Source organism: Myotis brandtii, unplaced genomic scaffold (assembly GCF_000412655.1).
Source record: "Myotis brandtii unplaced genomic scaffold, ASM41265v1 scaffold506, whole genome shotgun sequence".
NCBI lineage: Eukaryota > Metazoa > Chordata > Mammalia > Chiroptera > Vespertilionidae > Myotis > Myotis brandtii.
In genome coordinates, this window is record NW_005369287.1 from 3,072,641 (window position 1) to 3,096,205 (window position 23,565).

General features: G+C 39.4%; 1 protein-coding gene across 1 annotated transcript in view; it reads right to left on the reverse strand.

Annotated features, from left to right (window-relative positions):
* Window positions 1–220: 220 nt before the first annotated feature.
* The window catches only part of CNOT10 (CCR4-NOT transcription complex, subunit 10), a 45,309-nt gene continuing 21,964 nt past the window's right edge, over window positions 221–23,565 (reverse strand). The window contains 9 exon segments of the mRNA XM_014548383.1: window positions 221–679; window positions 1,836–1,911; window positions 5,251–5,378; window positions 5,574–5,609; window positions 6,090–6,220; window positions 7,575–7,688; window positions 18,977–19,057; window positions 19,979–20,155; window positions 21,274–21,395. Of these exon segments, the coding sequence (XP_014403869.1) occupies window positions 528–679; window positions 1,836–1,911; window positions 5,251–5,378; window positions 5,574–5,609; window positions 6,090–6,220; window positions 7,575–7,688; window positions 18,977–19,057; window positions 19,979–20,155; window positions 21,274–21,395 (1,017 nt within the window). The 3' untranslated portion in view covers window positions 221–527.

The window sequence follows — 23,565 nt, forward strand, 5'->3', positions numbered from 1 at the left end:
TTAACTAGCCCTCTGGGTTTTATTCTGCATTGTTGGTCCTTTTATTCATAACTAGGCATAAAACACACGAACTTCTCCTCCCCTATGCCTCTGGGTCAGCTTCTGGAAGGGCTACTCATCTACTGCTGAGGTGGTTCTCTCAATTTTACAAACTTTAACACTAAATAAATCTCAGATGCCAACATACTCTGAACAGTTGCAAGAAAGACAAAATCTGTTATATGAGGCTGTTCTGGTAAGACCATGATTTAATTACCTATGACACAGATACATTACATAATGGCTCCAAATTAATAGTCTAGCAAAGATTAAAGAAAAACAGATGAAAATTAATTTGTGAATCCTTAATTTTAAGTGAGCTTCCGGCAAAACAAAAAATAGAATCAGGGGTTAGAATCGTTTCAAATTGTATGTCCAAAACTAGCACCCTTCACCATCTGTCTTTTATTCATTTTGCTGTGATACAACTAAAAAGGCCCATAAGTACTCCCCTGGGTCTCAGGTAACAGTTTTCCAAGAGCAAAATATCACTTTCTCTGTACAGTGAACGCTGGCATTTGGATGGGCTGGATCGGGTGGACGGGCTGGAACACTGGCTTCTTTCTCATTTCAGAGAGTGTTTTCACTGTAGGGAGCAGCTGATTCCTTTTGATGATCTGTAAGGCCAGCTGGGTATTACCTAAAAAACACTTCCCATTAAAAAAAAAAAAAAAGAGCATACAACAATACCACCACATCTAAAGCAAGCCACTGGAATCTGCGAGGGGGGTAAAGATGTTCTGGAAAAGCAGGGGTCAGCCCCTCTGCTATCCTCTGGAATCACATAATGCCTCCGTCCCAGCCCCACAGGGACGTGTGTGACCTGGGCAATGGGATTTTTTTTAAGCTCAGCAGTGATGCTCAGGTTGAAAACTTGTCTACAGGCAGAATGCACAGAAGGGATCTAGAACCATGCACTGACCCTAATCATGCCTTTCAGGAGGCCAGGATTAGTGCCAGGCACTTAACGCCCCTTCTTCAGCTATAAAGAAGGGAACCTTGTTAGGATTCCCATGATCCACAAGAAGGTCTGACTTTCAACTCTATTTTTGCCTCTTCTAATTTCTCCCATTCACATATCTTTTCTACTTCATGTTCTCTCTTACGTGGGACCCACAGCCTTTCTTGCAGGGAGCCATATCCTTGAGGTTATCTATACCGCAGAAGTGTAAGCGGTATTTAGGACTGTCTAAACCAGTGATGGCGAACCTATGACACGCGAACTCATTTTTTTGGTTGATTTTTCTTTGTTAAATGGCATTTAAATATATAAAATAAATAATAAAAAATATAAGTCTTTGTTTTACTATGGTTGCAAATATCAAAAAATTTCTCTATGTGACACGGCACCAGAGTTAAGTTAGGGTTTTTCAACATGCTGACACGCTGAGCTGAAAAGGTTCGCCATCACTGGTCTAAATAATTCTCAGCAAAAACCGGTTTACTGCAAAACTCATTAATGATATCTGTGTTCAAAGTACTCAGATGTACAACTCAGAGCCACTGGCATTCTGACTCATTACTCAATTAGAGTCATTTGGTTGCCTAAGAGAAAGGTTAATCAGTAGGGATTAAATTATAATTAAGTGTCAGAAGTTATGCTATTTCACATTTTCACAGATAAAAGGAAATACACTTAACTTGCAAGAAGGAGGAGTCTGCAAAATACCAAAAATTCCCTAGCTACATTTTTGTTTAGAAGACCCTGATGGGTAATATCTTCAAGGAAGGCTAAGTTCTAATGTCAAAGAGAAAAAAGCAAACCCCAGTAAGAAGAGGAGGAAAGCATTCCTTACCATTCTGCAGTTCAAGGTAGACTGCTAGTAGGATGGCTTCAGGGGGTATCTCTTTAGGATGGATCATTGAAGCCGCCTGTGCTCAAAACAAAATAGTCACCCGTGAAACCAGCAGCTTAAGATGCAAATGCCAAGTAATGCCAAAACAAACAAACAAACAAACAAACAAAAAGGATGTCAGCCTACCAATGACAAGTTAGCAAACTTATTGAAGCTCATTCCCACATGACCTCCCAGGGACCACTATAGTTCTGCTCTGATGGCTCTCAGATGCCTTTGTCTTGATCCCTACCAACGAAACCAGACATGTAATTTTTAGTTAAATATTTATTTTTCCTTGCCTAATCCATAATAAGGTCTTCAGAGGGGAAAGCCTTTCTGCCCCCTTGGCTTTCACTTGTCTGGGTTCTTTTTTTTTTTTTTTATTGCTAAAAGTATTACAAAGGGTATTGCATATGTGTGTCTGGGTTCTTCTATCTCCAGGCTATATTCAGTTTTGAGAGTTAGACCCTCCTGACTCCACTCACCAGCTTTCCACCACACATACACTGGCACTTAGAGTAAAATCTGCATGCCCATTCATCTTCCTACGTAACAGGTCAGGACTGTAACCTGCAAGTTCCCAATGTTAGCAACAGGAATTCAATCTTAAAAGCTGGCGATATAGGCCTGGCCGGTTTCTCAGTGGTTAGAGCACTGGCCCTTAGGCTGAAGGGTCTTGGGTTCCATTCCAGGTAAAGGGCACATACCCTGGAAGCAGGTTCAATCTCCCCTGCCCATCCCCCCTCAGGAGCTTGAAGGAGGCACGAACTGATGTGTCTCTCACATGTCCACGTTTCTCTCTCCCCCCCACCCTCTCTCTCCCCCTCTCCCTCCCTTCCACTCTCTCTAAAAATCAATGGAAGAAGTACCCATGGGTGAGGATTAAAAAAAAAGAAGGCCAGCGATACAGAAAATAGCATACCACTATGCCTATCATGTCTCCATTCTTAAGGACTAAACTACGATTTAGTCAAAATAATTTCTTTGCTCAAGCAAATGCTGTCCTTCCCCAGATCCAAGATCCATTACCAGCCAGCAGCTTCTCTCTGACCTGGTCCTTGGAAAAGGAAACCTGGACTGCTCTGGACAAAGGTGCTGAGGTTACAGGTTTATTTCCTCAGCCCTGGCCTCTCTGGGCTGCAGCCTTTCTGAAACTTACCACGGACTCATATCTCCCCATCCAGTTTCAGGTCCTCGTGCTCCCAGACTGCTTTGCTTCTTCCCTTACCCTAACCAGAAAATGTACTTCTACAAATATTTACTGACCAGATAATAAACAAGCATGTAAATAACTGACAATCACACTAACCAATTTACCTAAATGCCAGGGAGAGAGGAAAGGGAATGTACTGTGAATACGGAGAGAAAAGGCGTTTCTTTTGATGGACAGCTTCCAGGCGAGGGAAGCCTGCCCTACTCCTTGCAGGGTCCGTATGTGACAGGCAGAAATGGGGAGAAATGGCATCGCAGGCCGAGGTGTGACTGCGGGAGCTGTCCTTAGGTCCAGACACTTGCCCAAGTTCAGTTCCTGGCAGCATTAGGAGAAACCTCGGACGAGTGGGGATTCCTGTCCAGAGCACAAGCTCCCGAGTTCCTCCGGAATGAAGCAGGGAGCTCTCTGTCCCTCCCACTACATTACTGAGGGGGAACAACTCCGTCCAGAAAAGGAGACTTTATATTTCCAGGCCCATCTTTTATATATATATATTATTGGTTTCAGAGAGGAAGGGGAAGGGGGAGGGGGAGAGAGAGAGAGAGAGAGAGAGAGAGAGAAACACCAATGATGAGAGAGAATCCTGCACGCCCCCCACTGGGGATTGAGTCTGCAACCCGGGCATGTGCCCTTGACTGGAATCGAACCTGGGGCCCTTTAGTCCGCAGGTCGATACTCTATCCACAGAGCCAAACCAGCCAGGCCAGGGCCATCTTTATACAGGCAAGCTCACCATTACAGCATTTTGTGAATATTAAATTCTCCATTTTCCCTCCAACTGACCACTAACATTGGTCATTTGTTATTCTTTGCATTGACCACAGTCTGCAGCTTTATCTATTATGAGACTTAATGGTGTTTTGCTTACTCACTGTTCAGAACGGTCAGGGGTGGGCAGGCAACCTCAGAAACATATACTCAGGAGCCCTTTCCAACCCTTCACATCACTGTTCTGCCCTCCCAGGCAGGGTGGGCCTCCCAATTAACAAAGGTCCAGCCACTGGATTAACCTAAAAACCCAGGGACCAAAACAAACCTCCGTCAGACCCCGAAGCAGGCCATGTGTGTCTCCCAGCGTGGCAGCCGCCATGGCCACCTGCTGCATGAGAACCTGAGCTGGACCGTACACGCTGTAACTTTAGATCAAAAGCCCTGTTTGCCGCTGTCATCGGGGTCCACCAGCACTTTCAGAGGGCTGTTAACCACCCTTGCCTTGCCACTGAGAACAGTGAAACATTGGAACTCGTACCCATTTAACTCCTGTACTCAACTCCTAGATAACATCGAACGTGTTTCCCTGGATAGTCCATCACTTAGCTGTTCTGATTCTGGACCAGAGATGCTGACCAGATGCCACTAAGTTGACTAAGCATCACTCCTGGTTATTTTCTGCATGGTAAGCCCAACACTGCTGGACACACCAAGTGGCCTTCATGGGAAGGAATCTCCCGAAGCCACCATATCCTGAGAATAGGTTCAATTTCAGTTACTCTGACAACATCTGGGGATGTGGGCTCTCTCATGTGCTGATGGTCAATATGTCACCTGGCACAAACTTTCCATATTAAAAACCTTAACATCTGTATACTCTTTGACTTTGTAATTCCCCTTTTTAAATAAGCCCTTATTTAGATGGTTTGCAATATATTTTTTAAAAATCCTCACCTGAGGATATGTCTTTATTGATTTGAGAGAGAGGGAGGAAAAAGGAAGGAGAGAGGAGAGAGGAGAGAAGAGAGAGGAGAGAGAGAGAGAGAAATGTTGATGTGAGAGAGAAACATTGCCTTGATCAGGGATCAAACCCGCAGCCTTGGGTATGTGCCTTGACCATGACCCTTCCATGCACGGCCCAACACTCCAACCAAATAAGCCATACTGGCCAGGGCTGGTTTCCAATCTTTTGAAATTTAAATTATTAAAATCATCAGAAAAAAACTCTCCATTAAGTGCCTAGGTCCATTTTCTTTCTTTCCTAATCAAGTCCTAAGTTCATTTCCATACTGTTCAGTTGTTTACCTTGCACGAATATCTCTAAGCTTGGAAAAGAATATTCCAATGTTTAACCAACTCCCCAGGAGCCTCAAACAAAACAACAAAGCCCACACTCCACACCTCTGCTGCCTGCTTTACAAGAAGCCTGCACAGCCCTCTCTGCCTCACCTGGTGCAGACACTTGCGGGCTTTGTCGTATTCGCTCCTCAGGCAGTAGGCGCTGCCAAGGTTAAACAGCATCACGGTCCTGGCAGAGTTGACGGAACTGGGGTAGCACTGAGGGGCCCGTTTCCCAGCTGGGGAAAAAACACAGACACTGGTGAAGAGGTCAGGCCAAGGGCCCGGGAGCAACCCGATCCACTGCCCAAGAGCCGCTCCAAACAAAGCACAGCTCTGCCCCTCAGACTGACAAATGAAGGACAGGAGGCTGGAGTCTAAATCTTTGGGATGCAGGCCAGGCTACTTAAGTATTTACAGAACTTCTCACTTACAGGATTCCATTGCTTCATTTTCTCCTTTGTCCGATCCTGCAAAGACATGAAAATAAATCTCAGGAAGCAGGACAAGAGAGTATATATCCTAAGAACCTAATTTTCTTTATGAAATGAAAATCCAAGGTCCCAGCAATTGTTATTTACTTCTCTTGTAGTAGAGGTTCTATTAAAAGACACCAAAACTCGACCACCACCTACCACCCCGTGCCTGAGAAATAACCTTAAATGAAGTGGATGCCAGTCTCACTCCTTCAAAAAAACTTAGCCATGATTCAAAACGATAGATCTAACACTATCAGCCTTTTAAAAGTAAGAATTTATACCACATGATAACCAACTCCTAGGTCTACTTAACAAACAATTACTTCAAAGGCAGTACAGCTAAAAATGTAGATAGCCACCTAAAACTTCCTTCCATTTACAACTGTGCCCTTAAATTTCCACACATCCTGAGTTACAACAGGAAGGAAGTGGAAATGGTGACCACTTCTGATCAAATGTGTCCTCATTAACCTTGGTCCTGCTCATTTGAAGAGATCCCTAAGGAGACATCAGTGACATTCTCCGGGTTCAAGTGAGTAATGGCATCAGATATTCTGTCCAGAGAGATGAGGGCTTCTGCAGCATATAAATGACCCAAAAACCTAAAGTTAAAAAGAAGAAAAACAAAAAAACGGATTTCAAACTGAAAAGGAGATCACCACAAAAATACCCAATGTATAAGAGTTGGTATATGTTACATATATTCAAGTCCTGGAACTGATATCTAAGTTTATAAATGGATAATTAAGGGTCACTTAAATGGTATCTCTTTAAAACAATCTTAAAATATACAATAATTGCTCTGGCTGGTGTAGCTCACTTGGTTGGGTGTCATCCCATGAACTGAAGGTGGCAGGTTTGATTCCTGGTCAGGGAATGTGCCGGGGTTGCGGGCTCCAACCCCGTTTGGGGACGTGCAGGAGGCAGCTGATCAATGTTTCTCTCTCTCCCTAAAAAACAATTTAAAAAAATCTTTTAGAAATATACAATAATTTTTATATTAACTAAGTAGGGACAAATTACACATATCAATTAAGAAAGCTCAAAATTGGCAAATTTATGCTATTCTATATTTATACAGAAAGTAACATTAACATAAGAAGGTAACGAGGCTCTAAAATGAGAGGCAAGTCCAAGGAGGAATGCCCATCGAGTGAAGATTCAGAACCAGATTGCTCGAGTCTCTGCTGCCAGAAAAGCCAAAACACACCAGAGCACCAGACCAGACTGAGACTAGATTTCAGTTGCATCGACTCTACTTCCATTCTAAAGGTTTCTGCTTTTCTGATCATCTATTTTATGCCCACTGATGCCAGAGCAGATGCACATCCTCCTGGCTTACCATAGCCGCTTCTTCCAGTCTCTTACCTTGAGCCATTTTCCCCACGATGCCCTGATTGATTTTTCAAAATGAAAACACGCTTAGACATATTACACCTTTGCTCAAAATCTTAATGATTTTTTTCTACACGAGAACAAAACAGACAAAGCTAAACTTTTATAGATTTAAAGCTTCCACAGTTTGGTCCCACTGTCGTTCATCCGGTCAATATTCTTACTCCCCCAAAGATTCCCCTGTTCCTACCAAACAGTGTCTGGGCAGAGCACGCCCACTGCTCCCGGGTGGCCTTGCCTTCCCGGGCTCAAAGCTGGACCTCAACTCCACAAGCCATTACCTAACTCCGCCTTTAAAAGGGCCAGCTCAGGTCTCACCTCCTCTAGCTAGCCTGCCCCAACTGGGGTTGGGGGTGGAGGGTAGGGGAGGGAGGAAGGGACATGCAACAAGTGAAAAAATTTCACTATTAAACATGAAATATATACCAGTTGCTTTCTCTTAATAATATATATTCATTCCAATGGGGGAGTAAAAAAAAAAAAAAAGCAATATGCACCACAAACTAACTGAAAACCTCCCAACAAAACAAAGCAGGGACACACAGGGCAAGTCACACTTACTTAAGAGATCCTGACAGCTTGGGCTGCTGAAGAAGTTTATCTGCGTGATTCAAAGCCATAAGGTTATCACCCAAAGCCAGAGCCACGTATGCACTACAGGCCAGGATGGAGCATCTGCAACATAAAAGGGGAGGGCTGAAAACCCGAGTTACAAAACTGACGGTGGTTACATCTGCTAGATAGGAAAGAACACCCTAGTCATGACTGTGACAATCTGGACACCAGGAAAGCAGAGGGGAAGCCACAATAGTAATGGAAAATGCTTAGAATGGTGTATCAAACTTCGGTCTGAAGCACAGTATAGCTATTTCCCTAAATAAATCATCTTTGGCTTCCATCCAACTGACCCCCATCTCCAACAAGTTAACCAAATAGAGTTACGATATATATATATTTAGCCTGTAAAAAAATACTGTAGTTAATGGCTTACTGAGAACTTATTTCCATAGAACATTTCTTTTAACATCCTAGAAATAAAGCTATAGAAGCAGATGTTATTCTTCCTATATTTGAGATTTTGCTAAGAAACACAGTCCACTTACAAAAACCCATTAACTTAGCTACTGTAAAAGGCCCTTCTCTGAGCCTATTAAGTAGTCATAGTTCTTGCTAAGCAACAACGGAAAAAGTAACTAAAATAATTTCAGTTACACAGATACTATTATCCTAAATGAATATTCAAGAAAAAAACCCAGGCTGAATAAATACATGTGAGAATAAAAAAATTAAGTTACACTTAATTTTGCTAAGTTGGGCTGGAAACCCACATTTCTGTTTGGTTTTCTACTTAACGTGTGGCTCATTTAAAACAGCTCTAGCTGAAGACTTGACACTAATAGATCACTCGAATGTTAAACAACCGTTCCACAAAGCAATCTTAAAATAAACCCTTGTCAAATAGAAATGAAGTCTGAATGGCCGGCCGCAAATGACCTGACTCAGATACAGGGTTTTGAGTTATGTTTACAAATTACAATACATATGTATATCATTAAGTGCATTTGGGTTGTAATTTCAGTCTAAGGAAGAACGTAACCATATCACCACTGAGTTTTCTAACACTCTGAAATCCTCTGACTAGAAATGGCCCTTTTTAGTAAAAGCCCAGCTGGGCCAGTTGGAGAGTACGCTGCTGTTTCCTCTCACTGGCTCACTCCTGGCTGCCGGAACCTCAGAAAATTATCTACTAAAGGGAAAGTACCCCTCAACTTTGAACAACACAGAAGAGTAGAGGGGTCCCAGAGAAGGCAAAAGTAAATTGAGATTTATGGCCTCAGGCTGCAATGGTAGGACTAAAAGACTGCCTAATGCGGTTCCTTGTTTTACCAATGGAGAAACTGAGATTCAAAGTAATTAAATACACTGTTCTCTAGCTCAGAGGGTGTGATTCGAGTCAGGCTAACAAGTCCACACTGTGGACTCCCAACTCACTGCTCTCCCCAACCTATTCTCACTGCTTCTCTATCAAGTCCCAGGACTGCCCTAAAAATAAAGTAGAAAGATAAGATTACATTATGATTTGTCTATGCACATATTAACTTTGCATATATCTGTACCTGCTGTCTTTTTAAAAAGGAAGAGAACAATTTAACCCAGATATTACAAGTTTAAGTATTGTTACTGAGCACGTAATTGAAAATCTGAGAAGAATTTAAGAGCAGGCAAGTAGTGCCGCTTCCTGAGGGGTTTCCCTAACAAACCTACTGTCACTATCCCTCTATCTCCAAGAGCTGTCCTCACCAGCAAGACCACCCCATGGCTACGGTCCTGGGGGATCCTCTTCCTGACAGAAGACTCACAGGCCCAAAGGAGGGAGGCAGTGGCTACTTATCTCCCTTTTTCAGAAGCACTGCAGTGGTTAGCTCCCGTGTAGGGAGATTAGGGAAATTTAATTTCCTCTGTTGGCTTACTTGTAGGTTTTATTTTACAACTAGTGGCCCGATGCATGAAATTCATGCACATTAAAAGGGAATTAATTAGAGGAAATATTTTAATATTGCTATTTGCCCTTTCTCTATAATAGAAGTGTCTGGCCAGCCCCACCCCTATTGGGTGACACCAAGACCCACCTCCGCGGCTCCGTGCACACGCAGCCCCGCCCACCCGCACGCGCCCGCACCCGCTCAGCACGCAGCCTCCTGGTAATGGATTGTGACAGCATGAGGGCATCACAGTGTGATGACCATTTGCATATTAGCTCTTTATTATATAGGCTGGTGATGAACATTTAGTTATCAGCAATGTATGCATCGCTTTTGAAGAAGAAGGAAGACTTTGAAAGCCCTGGGTCAGGTGTTCCAGAGGCCCAAGAAGATCAACTCAGGGCCTATATGAATGAGAGTCACAGAGCTGAACACCCATTTTCATTGGTGACTTTGCCAAAGATGGGGACAAAACATAAGCTCCTGAAAAGCAGAAGCCCACATCTTTTCCCTCCACAAAGACAAGAGCAATTGCTCACCACCTGCGGTAGGTGTTTACAAGGTATTCACTGAAGACCACTGCTTCAGTGTTTTCAATTTACTTCTCAGGCACCCAGAGCCACGCCTGTCCTGTTGTAGGTCACCCTGCTGACCAAGCCGATCCTTCCTGGCTGCCACAGTCAGGGGAACCACGGAGAGTGCCCTGGGTCCCAGAGGCCAGGACGGCCTCTCCTCAGGCGGCTCGCTGGGAAAAGTCTGCCCTGGCCTCTCCCGACAGTAGGGGGCTATTACTGCTCCAGGCCACTGTCAAGCCCACTTTGGGTCCAGAAATCAGTCATGTAAGATTTGCAGCAAGGATTCTGTTTCCCAGGAAGTCCAAACGATAATAACATACAAGGTAAGTCTGTTAACTTCTGCCCCTTTCCCCATAAGATACCATTATCAAATCACAACGGGGTAAAAGATTCTAATAATAAAACAAGCTTTCTAGGAAAAAAAACACACACAAATATGTGAATGCAAAACTTGAAGGCTGGTTTTCTGATAAAAAAACATTAGGATTAAGCAAGTTCCACCGCATGAAACGCAAAGTAACATTTATGCCCCTCTTCTCTTAGTGCCTTACAATGGCCCCAACTCACCTCTCCTCACCCTCTCACTCATCCTCCTTTTCCTCTTAGAAAACAGTCCTGTACTCTTCTGCACCATTCTCACAGACCGGGAACGCTGGAAATGTGCACGGCTTTATCTACTAAGCCCCTGGAGAATACACTTTACTTTTGATAGTTGCTACTTAAAATAGTGACACTCCCTACCCCCTGCCCCACTGTTTCCTCGAGTCACTGTCCAATCTGCTCACCAACCCCTCAGTGGATCTGACAGTTCAGCAGACTGGAAGGACTATACCTCAAGGGAAGAGACACACTAGCTTCTGCCCGCTGTGGAGGATCTCACACAATCCCACTCTCTCCTCCACACACTGGAGAGCTGGCTCTAGGTCCACAGACCGCCAACCCTTGGAAAAGAAAAAGATGAAGAAAGGAAAGAAAAAGGAAAAAAGAACTCCTTTTCTTTAAGCACCAAATTACAGCAACAAGCTATACAAGATTGGGCATTAAAATCTGTCAAGCCATATATCTCGTGAATTAAATATATCTAAAACAAGTATCTGAAGTAGTTTAGCCTTTATTAAAGAGAGGTTAGCCTAACCGGTTTGGCTCAGTGGATAGAGCGTTGGCCTGGGGACTCAAGGGTCCCAGGTTCGATTCCGGTCAAGGGCATGTACCTTGGTTGCGGGCACATCCCCAGTAGGGGTTGTGCAGGAGGCAGCTGATCGATGTTTCTCTCTCATCGATGTTTCTAATTCTCTATCTCTCTCCCTTCCTCTCTGTAAAAAATCAATAAAATATATTAAAAAAAAAGAGAGAGAGGTTAGAATGGGGGGAAATTCAGGAAGTCACCATTTGTCAAAGGAAAATAAATTCACAAAGTGATCTCATAGCAAACATTGTTTGAAAACTTGACTGCAAAAATCCAGTAAGAGAAATTCTTCCAAAAAACTGAATATAGAATTGAATTTTAAAATGTAAAAAATAAATAAAAAAAATTCAAGCTGTTTCCATTCATCTGTAACCATCTAGATTAGAAAATGGTAAACCTGTCAACTTTCAACTCTTAAGAAAATTCAAAAGTTAAATTAGGTAAGTTTTTCACTTCATATCTTCTGTAATCATTTTGCTTTCCAATAATAGTTCTATGCAAAAAAATAAAAAAATTAAAAAATTTAAAAAATCTTACTGACAAACACACCCCAATCCAAAACAAATAGAAGCCCAGTATAAAGAAGCTGAAAAAGTTTTTCATTTTAACCAAATCTAGCACATTGGAGAACCCACTCCACCCCAGGCAGCAAATAAAATGCATAAAGTCAGAGATTTTATACGTGGACCTTATGATCACCCAACTCAATTTACTTATTGGACAGAAGAGAATAGTAAAGCCCAGAGGGAGTAAATGATTTGTACGATGTCAGCAGAGGCCTGGGGGGTTTCCACAGAGCGGCAGACCACTGAAGAATTATTCTAACCCTGGCCTGTGAGGAATCTCATCACCAGTTCATCTAAATGAAATCTGGGACGCACATGTGAATCATACCAATCTGAGCACAAACTGCTGATAACACAAACAAAATGTCATACCTAACAAAAAAAAACAAAAAAAAAGTCATACCTGCAGGCAGGTTTCTTCTTTGGTAAGTTTATTAGATGGACAAGCTTTAGTAGGCCCATACTCAGTTACAAGACTGAAATGGGGGAGATTCAAAAGATTATTAGCCATAATCCTGTTTTAGGTATGTCTCGTGAGGTACAATAGAACCACTAGGCTAAAACCAAAAGAAATGTGATTCCTAAGTACACTAAAACTGCCCATGGTATTTGTGTTATTAACCATTTGTTCGATTCATTTCCTCTTATAAACATTGGGCCATGGGAGGTCCCTTTTCACTGAATGGGAAATAAAGAAGGTTCCACGATTTATGTTTATGAAATAACTTAACTGGGCTTAATTAAATTTGGTCTGAACATTTCCTTTTATCTATTTTTAAGCCTCTTATTTTTAAAAAGACAAATTGAAACTTCATTTTTATTTTGTATGCTTCGATTTCAATTTCTCACACAGACATTTCCCACGTTAGTCTCAACATTATTTCCTACCCTTTTCCAATTCTATTAAACTATTTTCCAGGTTCTAGAGCGGCCTCCATTAACTTCTAGAAATTAAAATTTCAGCTAGTATCACAATCTCAGAATGAACAACAAAGATATCCTCTAATATGCTACATGGAAACTCAGTACATACTTATGACAGTTATTAAACCACTATGCAAACATGAATGTTAATGTGACTACTTTTCTGAACTTATTTATTATTAATAAAATATCAGCTTGCAAAAGAATTAAGTTGAGCCCTTATCTCATACCATATCTAAAAATTAACACAAAATGGATCAAAGACCTAAATGTAAGCGCTTATAAACCATAAAACTCTTAGAAGAAAACATAGTGGTAAGCCCATGATCTTGGATTTGATAAAGAATTCTTAGATATGACATGAAAAGTACAAACAAATAAAGAAAAATATAAACAACTTCATCAAAATGAGAAACTTCTGTGATTCAAGGGATATCTTCAAAAAAGTCTAAAGACAATACAGAAAATGGGCAAGGGTATTTGCAAAGAATATGCCTGATAAGGATCTTGTATCTGGAATATATAAAGAACTCTTACAACTCAATAACAAAAGATAAATAACCCAAGTGAAAAATAGGCAAAGAATCTGAATAAACATTTCTCTAAGGAAGATATACAAATGCCCAATGCACACACAAAAAGGTGCTACACATAATTAGTCTTCAAGGAAATGCAAATCAAATAAGGAGATACTACTTCACACTTTCTACAATGTATAATCAAGTATTGGTGAGGATATGAAAAAACTGGAGCCCTTAAATAGGGCTGGTGCAGCCACTTTTAAGAAGTCTGGCAGTTCCTCAAATGATTAAACAGAATTATCACTATGACCCAGCAATTCTACTTCTAGGTATACACCTAAGAAAAATAACATGTCTACCCAAAAACATGTACACAAGTGTTTATAGCAGCATTGTTCATAATAACCTAAAGATGGAAACAATCCAAATGTCCATCAATGAATGAAATAATAAACAAAATATGGTATGTTTATATATTGAATATATTTGGCAATAAAAAGGAAAATACGATACATGCTACAACTTGGATGAACCTTGAAAACATATCCTAAGTGAAAGAAGCCAGTCATAAAAGCCCATATATTATATGATTCCATTCACATAAAAATCTAAAAAGGAAAAATCTATAGGAAAATAGATTAATGGGACTGAGGACTGGGGCAAAAGGTGATAGCTAAAAGGTACAGGGTTTATTTTTGAGGTGATGAAAATGTTCTAAAATTGACTGTGGTATGGCTGCACATACCTGTGAATACACTAAAAACCATAGATTGCACACTTCAAGTGGATTAATTATATGGTGTGAATTATCCTATATAATAAAAGGCTAATATGCAAATAGACTGAAACAACTGAACAACCAGTTGCTATGATGTGTGCTGACCACCAGGAGGTGTGTGCGGAACATGGCAGGCATTGGCCGCAGCAGGATGGTGGAGCAGGTGAGTGGGGGCACCAGACCAAGGTGGGGTGCTGGTCACTGTCATCGGGGTGAGACTGGTGGTTACTGAAAATTCTTTGCCACCATGCGCTGCAGTCCCACCTGGCGCTGTGCCTGCTGCCGGCACCGGCCCCGCTCGCACCCACTGCCACCACTGGAGCCGCTGCTTGCCCCTGAGGGCTTCTCCACTTCCCTCTGCTCCTGAAGGGCGATCGGGGCAGCAGCCGCCACTTGTACCCGCTGCTGGCGCCAGCCCCTATCACTCCGCGCTGTCGGCAGGTGCGAGTGGGGCTAGCGCCATCAGCACATGGGAGTGGTGGCGATGGGAGTGGCAGTGGCGGGAGGGAGTGGGGCTTCATGCAGACAGGGGACTGGGGGCTGTGGCGAGAGGGGCTGGGCTGGGGCGCGCAGGATGGGCTGAGACTGCCCCTGTGCCTACTGCAACCTCGTAGCCCACAGTTCCTTTCAAGGTGCACAAATTCGTGCACTGGGCCCCTAGTATCTCAATAAAACTTTTAAATATATATCAGTTGACAGTCAATAAATGGTTGACTCTTTTAAAAAAAAGAAAATCTTGCCCAGCCGGCATGGCTCAGTGGTTGGGTATCGAACTATGAATCAGGAGGTCACGGTTCGATTCCTAGTCAGGGCACATGCCAGGTTGTGGGCTCAATCCCCAGTAGGGGATATGCAGGAGACAGCTGATCGATGATTCTCTCTCATCATTGTTGTTTTTATCTCTCTCTCTCCCTCTCCCTTCCTCTCTGAAATCAATAAAAATAAATCGATTTAATTGACTTAATATATACATATATTTTTATTGTTTAAAGTATTACATATGTCTCCTTTTTCCCCCATCAACCCCTCCCCAGCCACTCCCACCCCCCAGGACAAGCCCCCACCACCCCAGTGTCTGTGTCCACTGGTTATGCTAATAAGATTTAATATTTAAAAAAAAAGAAAATCTTAAAAGTATACCCTTGTTATATAATCAATAAGTGCATAAGAAAATCACCTCCAAATGCATGTGGCAGCATTAATAATTAAACCAAAACATATGGCCCATATATCAATCCTGTGCAACCTTCTACATTCTAGGATTCATTTGGACACTAGGCCTTTTAAAGACAAAAATATTTCTGAAGAGATATTCAGCTAAAATTTGTGGCATGTGAGAAAACTGACATAGCAACAATATTATACATTTATAGAAACCATATATCAACAATACAAACACTTCAAACCCAGCTCAAAAACCTTAGAGCAGCACTGCTCAGTAGAAATATAACTGGAGCCATAAGTGTAATTTTAAAATTTCTAGTCAGCACATTTTTAAAAAGTAGAAAGAAACAAGGCAAATTTTAATTAATTGTATATATTTTAATTAATCCAATATACAATCAATACCAGAATTACTGAGATAATAAATTCTGAAATCTGGTATCACCTATTTAAACAGCACACCTTGTTAACAGCCACATTTCATGTGGTCAATAGCCACGTGTGATGAGTGGATCTGTACTGAATACTGTAGCCTTGGAATCTAAGAAATATGTTAAATACAAGTAGAGGAATTTTTTTTTTTTTTGGTTAAGAAACCAAGTTTTCCATGTCATGGCACTTCATAAATGATGTGTAAAGGAAATTGACTTTTTATTGGTTAAATTGTATTTCCTGAAAGAATATATTTTAGAATTTTATTAATTTTCTAAAAACCTTAAAAATTTTTAAGTGAGGTATAATTTACATACATTAAAGTACACCATTTTTGCCCTAGCTGGTTTGGCTCAATGGATAGAGTGTGTCGGCCTGCGGACTGAAGGGTCCCGAGTTTGATTCCGGTCAAGGGCACATGCCTGGGTTGTGGGCTTGATCCTCAGTAGAGGGCGTACAGGAGGCACCCAATCAATGATTCTCTCTCATCACTGATGTTTCTATCTCCCTCTCCCTCCTTCTCTGAAATCAATAAAAATTTATTTAAAAAAAATACACCATTTTAAGTGTACGGCTTGATGAGGTTGAATATACACATACACACATATATATTAGCATACAGAATGTTTCTGTCATCCCAGAATGATTCCTTCTAGTCAATTTCCCAACCACTGTTCTAATTTCTATTAATATAAATTATTTTGTATAGTTTTGTCCATCATATTAATGGTACAAATGGAACTATATAATATGTACCTTATACTAAGTAAAAAACCCCCCACAAATATTTGAGATTCAAATCATGTTAACTTGGGCATCAGTAATTTCTTCCTTTTTTTATATAGCTGAGAGTACTCCAATAGATAGAATAAATCACACATTTAGTTATCCATTCTCTTATGAATGGATAGCTGGGTTATTTTCTAGTTTTTGTATTATCATGAGTAAAGCTGCTATAAAATTCTTGTGTGGACAAGTTTTCATTTCTCTTGTCTAAATACCTAGAAATAGAATCATCTTTTATTTTAAAAACTTAAAATCAGAGCATTTGTTTAATTCAAGGCTGAACTATGCGTTTTCCTAACTGAATGAAACTGATGCACACACACACCTTTCTTGATCCATTATATCAGTACCTCTAAGTTCATCTGAGCCTCACAATTAAACTATTTAATTTCGCAGACATTTCCCTGATTTGGGGGCAAATTTCTGTTTTAATTGTGAAACTACTTTTCTGAAACCTACCTTGATTTTATAGTATGGAATCTCTCAACTAATTCAGGTGTCATATGCCTTCTGAAAGCATACTTGTAACCTGGTTAGAATGAGTACTTTTTGGAGCCATCTTCCTTTATGTACAAATGAAAAACAACAAAACAAAACAAAACCAAAAAAATGGAAAATACTCAAAACGCTGTGAACCCATACCGTAAGAAGTGGTCATCAGAACAGTCATGATAATTTACTGCTTATTAGTTATGCTGGAAACAGGAAATGAGGTTTTGCATTGGTGTCTTGGGTATTATAGAGCACAAAGGGGTCAAATATAATAGTCCATAAAAACTAAACTATTCACTAGTCACACACATTTCCAATCACATATAAGAATTCAGGACAGAAATAGATGAAATCTCTAAGAATTCATGATCCTAACAGAACCAACGTGCTCCTTCCCTCTATAGAAGACAGCTGGCTCCTGCCACAGAACTGCTCTTGATCATACCCAACTGCATTGTGAGCTTTTATAGCCTTAAAAATTACGACACTAATCTTTCACGACTCTTTCCCTGCACCATTTGTCTCCACATTACCATGACTACTGTCTTGCATAGCAGTCCTTTTTATAAATTTACCCTAAGGCTCCTTCCATCTTGTCCCATTTCCTTTCTCCCATCTGCTCCATAAGAAAGAAAGGTTAATATAAACCGAACCCATCTTCGCCTCACTTTATGACAATGAAACTCCCTATGGAAATCCTTCACCCCTTTCCACAAAAATAGGGAAGTAATTTTAATTTTCCCTGAAAATCACCAATCCTCCTGCTAGGTAAGACATGGAAAGCAAAGAATGATGCCATGAGAAGTACAAAGCTCTTTGAGAAGTAGGCCACCCTGCACATACCCTTTTCTTTAATGCCATTTTCAGAATATAAAGTTAATTTATACCATTCTGCAGCTGTTCAATCATTATGGGATAATATACTTCTTAAGTTGCATGCAAAAATTAAGAACCCTAAAATGAGTATTCATTCAAATAAATCTGTAGAAATTAAATCAAGTTTCAAAATGGTTTCAAATACCTTTTTAAGAAGTCCCCTATATATTGTGTAAAATGATATTCACTGAAGCACTATTTATAATAGCAAAGGCTGAAACATTATAAGTAGCCAAATATAAAGGAATGCTAAATAAATTGTGATACCATATAATGCAATGTTATGCACCCATTAGAAAGAATGAAACAGATTTATAATAATATCAAACAATAAGATACACATAAAGTCAAATGGGAAAAGCAAGGTATAGAGAAGTGGACACTATGCAATTGCTAGTATAAAAACCCCACTATATATACATATGCTGGAATTGACAAATACATAACCTACCCAAACTGATACAGAAATAGAAAATGTGAATAAAACTCTTCTATTGAAGAATTTGAATTCATTTAAAAAATTCACCACAGAGAAAACCCTAGGCCAGATGGTTCCACTGGTGAATTCTAGCAAACATCTGAGAAGAAATATTTATCATACATAAACTCTTTCAGAAAACACTTCCCAATTCATTTATATGTTCAGCATAACCCTGAAGCCAAAACCTGACCAAAGACATTACAAAAAAAGCATGAACCAATCTTCCTTGTGAACATAGAAGCAAATATTCCTAACAAAATATTAACAAATTGAATCCAACAATTTACAAAGAGGGCAATATATTCTGATTAATAGTGTTTGTCACGAGACTAAAGGTTAGCTTAACGTCTGACATTCAATCAATGTAATTCATAATCTTAAAAAGAATAAGAGAGATTAAAAACAATGTGCTCGCCCTAACCGGTTTGGCTCAGTGGATAGAGCGTCAGCCTGCGGACTGAAAAGTCCCAGGTTCGATTCCAGTCAAGGGTATGTACCTTGGTTGCAGGCACATCCCCAGTAGGAGGTGTGCAGGAGGCAGCTGATCGATGTTTCTCTCTCATTGGTGTTTCTAACCATCTCTCTCCCTTCCTCTCTGTAAAAAAATCAATAAAATATATTTTTTAAAAATTTTTTAAAAAACCAACAACAATGTGCTCATTTCAGTAAATGCAATACTAATTTTGTTTGGATACTCACTTTAAGTTTTCTAATTCCTGTTTTCTTAATGGAGAAGAAGGTGGAGCTGGAATGAATTTATCTCCTTCATGACTTTTACTGCTAAAATAAAGAAGGACTCTTAATTATGAAGAGCAATAAATAAAAAATTAAATGTAAAATTTTGTTTTCCATGCATTTTTTTGTAATGAAAGTACCAAAGAGGCAAAACAATGAAATATGCTTATAAGTTGGTATCATTGATGTGTTAAAGCTATATTGTTTATTAGTTTCTTTCCCCCAGCACACAATACTGCTTTAAAAACCTCTAATTCAAAACATTATCTCTATCATACAAAAAAACCCACTTCAAGATTTTCACACATTTCTCATTCTTCTGATGACCTTTTATCAACTATGGTAAAACATAACCCCTTCATGGAGAGAGAAAAAAAAAACCCACAATTTTTTTTTTCAGATTTTCTATATTAAACACATATTTCTAATATCATTAAGAAAAAATGCTGGGATAGGAGACTTGAGTTTAAAGGTGCCATGTGTAAAAAAGAACACTCTGTATAAAATGGTGTTTGTTTATTACTAAATAAGCTTTCCCAATTTCTATAGATTGGTACAATTTTAGGATTTAAGTATTTATTTAAAAATATTTCATTAATTTTTAGAGAGAAAGGGATAAGGAGAAAGAGAAACATCCATGTGAGAGGGGAACATCCATCACCTGCCTCCTGCAGGCCCCTCGGGATCGAACTGCAACCTGGGCATGTGCTGCCTGGGAATGGAATTACAACCTTCCGGGGCATGGGACGATGCCCAACCAACTAAGCCACAGTGGCCAGAGTATTTATTTTATCAAAAGTAAAAAAAAATACAAACAAACATTTATACTTTCCTTCCTTATTATTCAAAATAAAGAATTTTGGAAATTCGGGGTGAAGATTGCAGGGATCCACCTGCAGCACACAGAGGCTTACTAATAAAGTCCTGAAGGGATTCTGCCAAGGAGATTCAGAGGGATTAGAATACCTGCAAGTTTCACTGCTTTCGCTGCTCTCAGTGTTCCCACCTAACTGATTACTGTTTTTAGACCCATTTTCCTGCTTCAGATCCTGCTGTTCTTCAGGTAACAGCAACAAGGCATTTCTGAGACAAATGGCTGCAAACTCCATACTGGCTACAGGAATGGCTGAAGACTGTCCATCACTTAAAAGGACAAAATCAAATTAGCTACGTAAATAACATAAAAATAAATAGCATTTTTCCATTATCAGAAATAAAACCAATATAATTGTAAATGAAAACTTTGCCCTGTGATAGGTAGAAATTTTAATATAAGCAGTTATAAGAGAATGCTTAAAGCTCAAATTGTAAATACAAGGTGCAAAAAGTATATACATTGCAAGTATATACATTATACCCATTATTGTTAATGGATTAGAAGAGTTATCAACAAGAAAAATTGTAATGAGGGCCAAGACAGGTATAATGAGAATTGGAAACAAGGGAAGGAAGATTTCCACATTTGAGCCTTGTTTTGGTTGATTTTTAACTTTGAAAAATGCCTTTATTAAGTTTTGCAAAAGCAGCATTATTTGTCTTATAATTTTGTTGAGATTTTATATAACTTTATTTGCTTTGATATCAAACTAAACTGAAACTAAATAGGCTTATTAGGAAATATATAAATGTGAAAATTAGTAACAATTTTGAAACTGTAGGAAAGTGAAGTCCTTAAAAAAAATCTGCATCGTAGTTGAAATAAATTAATACCAAAATATTGTGTGCCAGATACTATTCTAAAACTTTGGGAAAACTTTAAAATGGTAGTGAACAAATTTTATGTTGGGGGGAAAAAAGCACGAAGTTGTTTTTTTAAAAAGCCTACTACTTTAGAAATACTAACAACTCTAAATTGGAATCTTTATACAAGATAAAGACGTTCATATTTAACTAAAGATTTTTTTACATGTGACGGATTTATATTGCTTTGGATGTTTTATGTATTAGTACTTTTTCCTCCTAATACAAAGAATTCACTTTAGGGACTATGAGAAAATTACCTAGAAGTTAACAATGACACTACAAAAAGGAAACATCGAGATGCCCTCTTCTGGACATTCTGAATAATGGCACTGACTAGACTAGGGCTTCTTAGGCCATCAATAATTTCAGCTCCCAGGAATGTAACAAACCAAAGTCACATGTCAGGTAACATTCACTATGCACCTATTTTGAAATAGTCATAAAACTTAGTTACAAGGTGGTTCCTCCTATGAAATAATAAATTTAAATACATACACTTTCTCTTTGCAAATACTTACTTATACACTGTGTTCTGTATGGACTGTGAGGCCAGAACGATCTTACGATGATAGCCTTGACCAACAATAGACTGTACAATTCCTTTTTTACTGGGAAGACCTTTAGTTTCTTGTTCAGAAGTCTACAAAATACAAATAATTTCTCATTAATTTAATGGAGCTGTAAAACAGGGTATGAAAAATGACCCACTACCTTTCCAGTTACTCTAAGAAAGTTCTTAAGATGCATCAATGTGGAGTTTTTGGTGATACAGAAAATACGTTCAGTATTGAAGAAGAGTACATGGGGCTGACAGTCTGAGTGACATATGCTATGTTTCATTAATATGAGGTTTGAGGTAGTTCTAGGAAAAAAGGCAATTTAAGTATGACTTAAGCATGTATTTAGAACAATTTATTTAGGACATTCTACCCCCCCAGGCACTATGCTGCATATTACGGACACTTTGACATCAGAGTAAAGAAAGAGAGTCACAGAAACACAGTGAAGAAGAAAAGGGAGGCAGCTCCACTTCCTAAAACACAGATTTTTTTCCCTTCTTTTTTTCCTTCCTCCTTCCTTCCTTCCTTCCTTCCTTCCTTCCTTCCTTCCTTCCTTCCTTCCTTCCTTCCTTCCTTCCTTCCTTCCTTCCTTCCTTCCTTCCTTCCTTCCTTCCTTCCTTCCTTCCTTCCTTTCTTTCTCTCTCTCTCTCTTTCTTTCTTTCTTGATTAAGGTATTACATATGTATCCTTATCCCCCCACTGCCTCCCTCCCCCCCTCCCCCTTTAAAAATATATTTTTATTGATTTCAGAGAGGAAGGGAGAGGGGAGAGAAAGATAAAAACATCAATGATGAGAGAGAATCATTGATCGGCTGCCTCATGCACGCCCCCTACCGGGGATCGAGCCTGCAACCTGAGCATGTGCCCTTGACAGGAATGGAACCTGGGACCGATATTTTTTCCTTCTTAAAGTGAAGGTATTAATTAATTTGTCAACAACATATGAACATTAATAAGCTACCTATATTAAGACTTACATGGGCACATGTAAAAATATACATAGTTTAAATACTTAAGTCTTTTAAAATATATATATATTTAAAACAATCTTTTAAAAAATGTATTTTTATTGATTTCCAAGATGAAGGGAGAGGGAGAGAGAGATAGAAACATCAATGATGAGAGAGAATAATTAATTGGCTGCTTCCTGCACGCCCCACACTGGGGAGCAAGCCTGCAACCTGGGCATGTGTCCGGACTGGGAACTGAACTGTGACCTCCTGGTTTATAGGTCAATGCTCAACCACTGAGCCCCACTGGCCGGGCAATAAAAATATATTTAAAAAAAATAATAATAAAGGCTTAAGCCCTAACTACTCCCAGTATTTAAAAAAAATCATACATAATTAAAATATTGATTATTTTATAATGTCTTTGCAGTAATAGCACTAACCAATCTTGAGTTTTAGAACTCAGAAAAATAAATGGTACATTTTCAGAAAAGTAAATGGTATATTTTATGTTCTTTTAAAATGCCTTATCTTACATTGATTAAATACTCTCCCTACAATTGAGTCTTATGCTTTCTATTTAGCAGATATTTTCTCACATATTATACACTACCCACCTAAACATCAGTCCTGCTTGTGCCAAAAGGTCTGAAGCAACATACATCAGGTAAACAGGACCAAATGATCTCCTTAGTATCACCAATTTAACAATTAAGTTGGTTCATTTTATTAAAAAATAAATTTGTTTCTGAGACTACAAATTGCCTTCTTCAGCGTCCCCTGTCCTGACCAAGTGAAAGAAAATTTACAGAATTTCACTTGGAGTTCCTTGTTGCTCCTATTGGGATTTTGCTTTCTGATTTTGAGAGCATTCTGGCTTGTTTTTACTATCATTTTAGGCCACTTCAGGTCATTTTTAAAAGGAGGAGAAACACAAAGAGATAATTATTCATTTCCTATTATTAGCATAGACTAATACCAGAGTGTAATCTGGTAGCACAGATATCAGAGTGTTCTGGTATCTACCAAGTTATGGCAACCAAGTCATCTTGACCATTTTTTAAAAATTACAAATTTTTAAACTTTCTAGGAAAAAAAGGGGGAGGGTTTGCAATCCACAGAACGAAGACAATTCTAAAAATACTATTTCTAAAAATAAGTAATTTGAAAAGAAAATATTAAACCTTAATATGTGTCTCTACTCCCAGGAAGACGTAATGCCCTGGTTTCCATTAACTGTACTACAAGAGAATGGCCTACATTCATAAATGGATTAAATAAAATAGCAATTTCTAGAGAG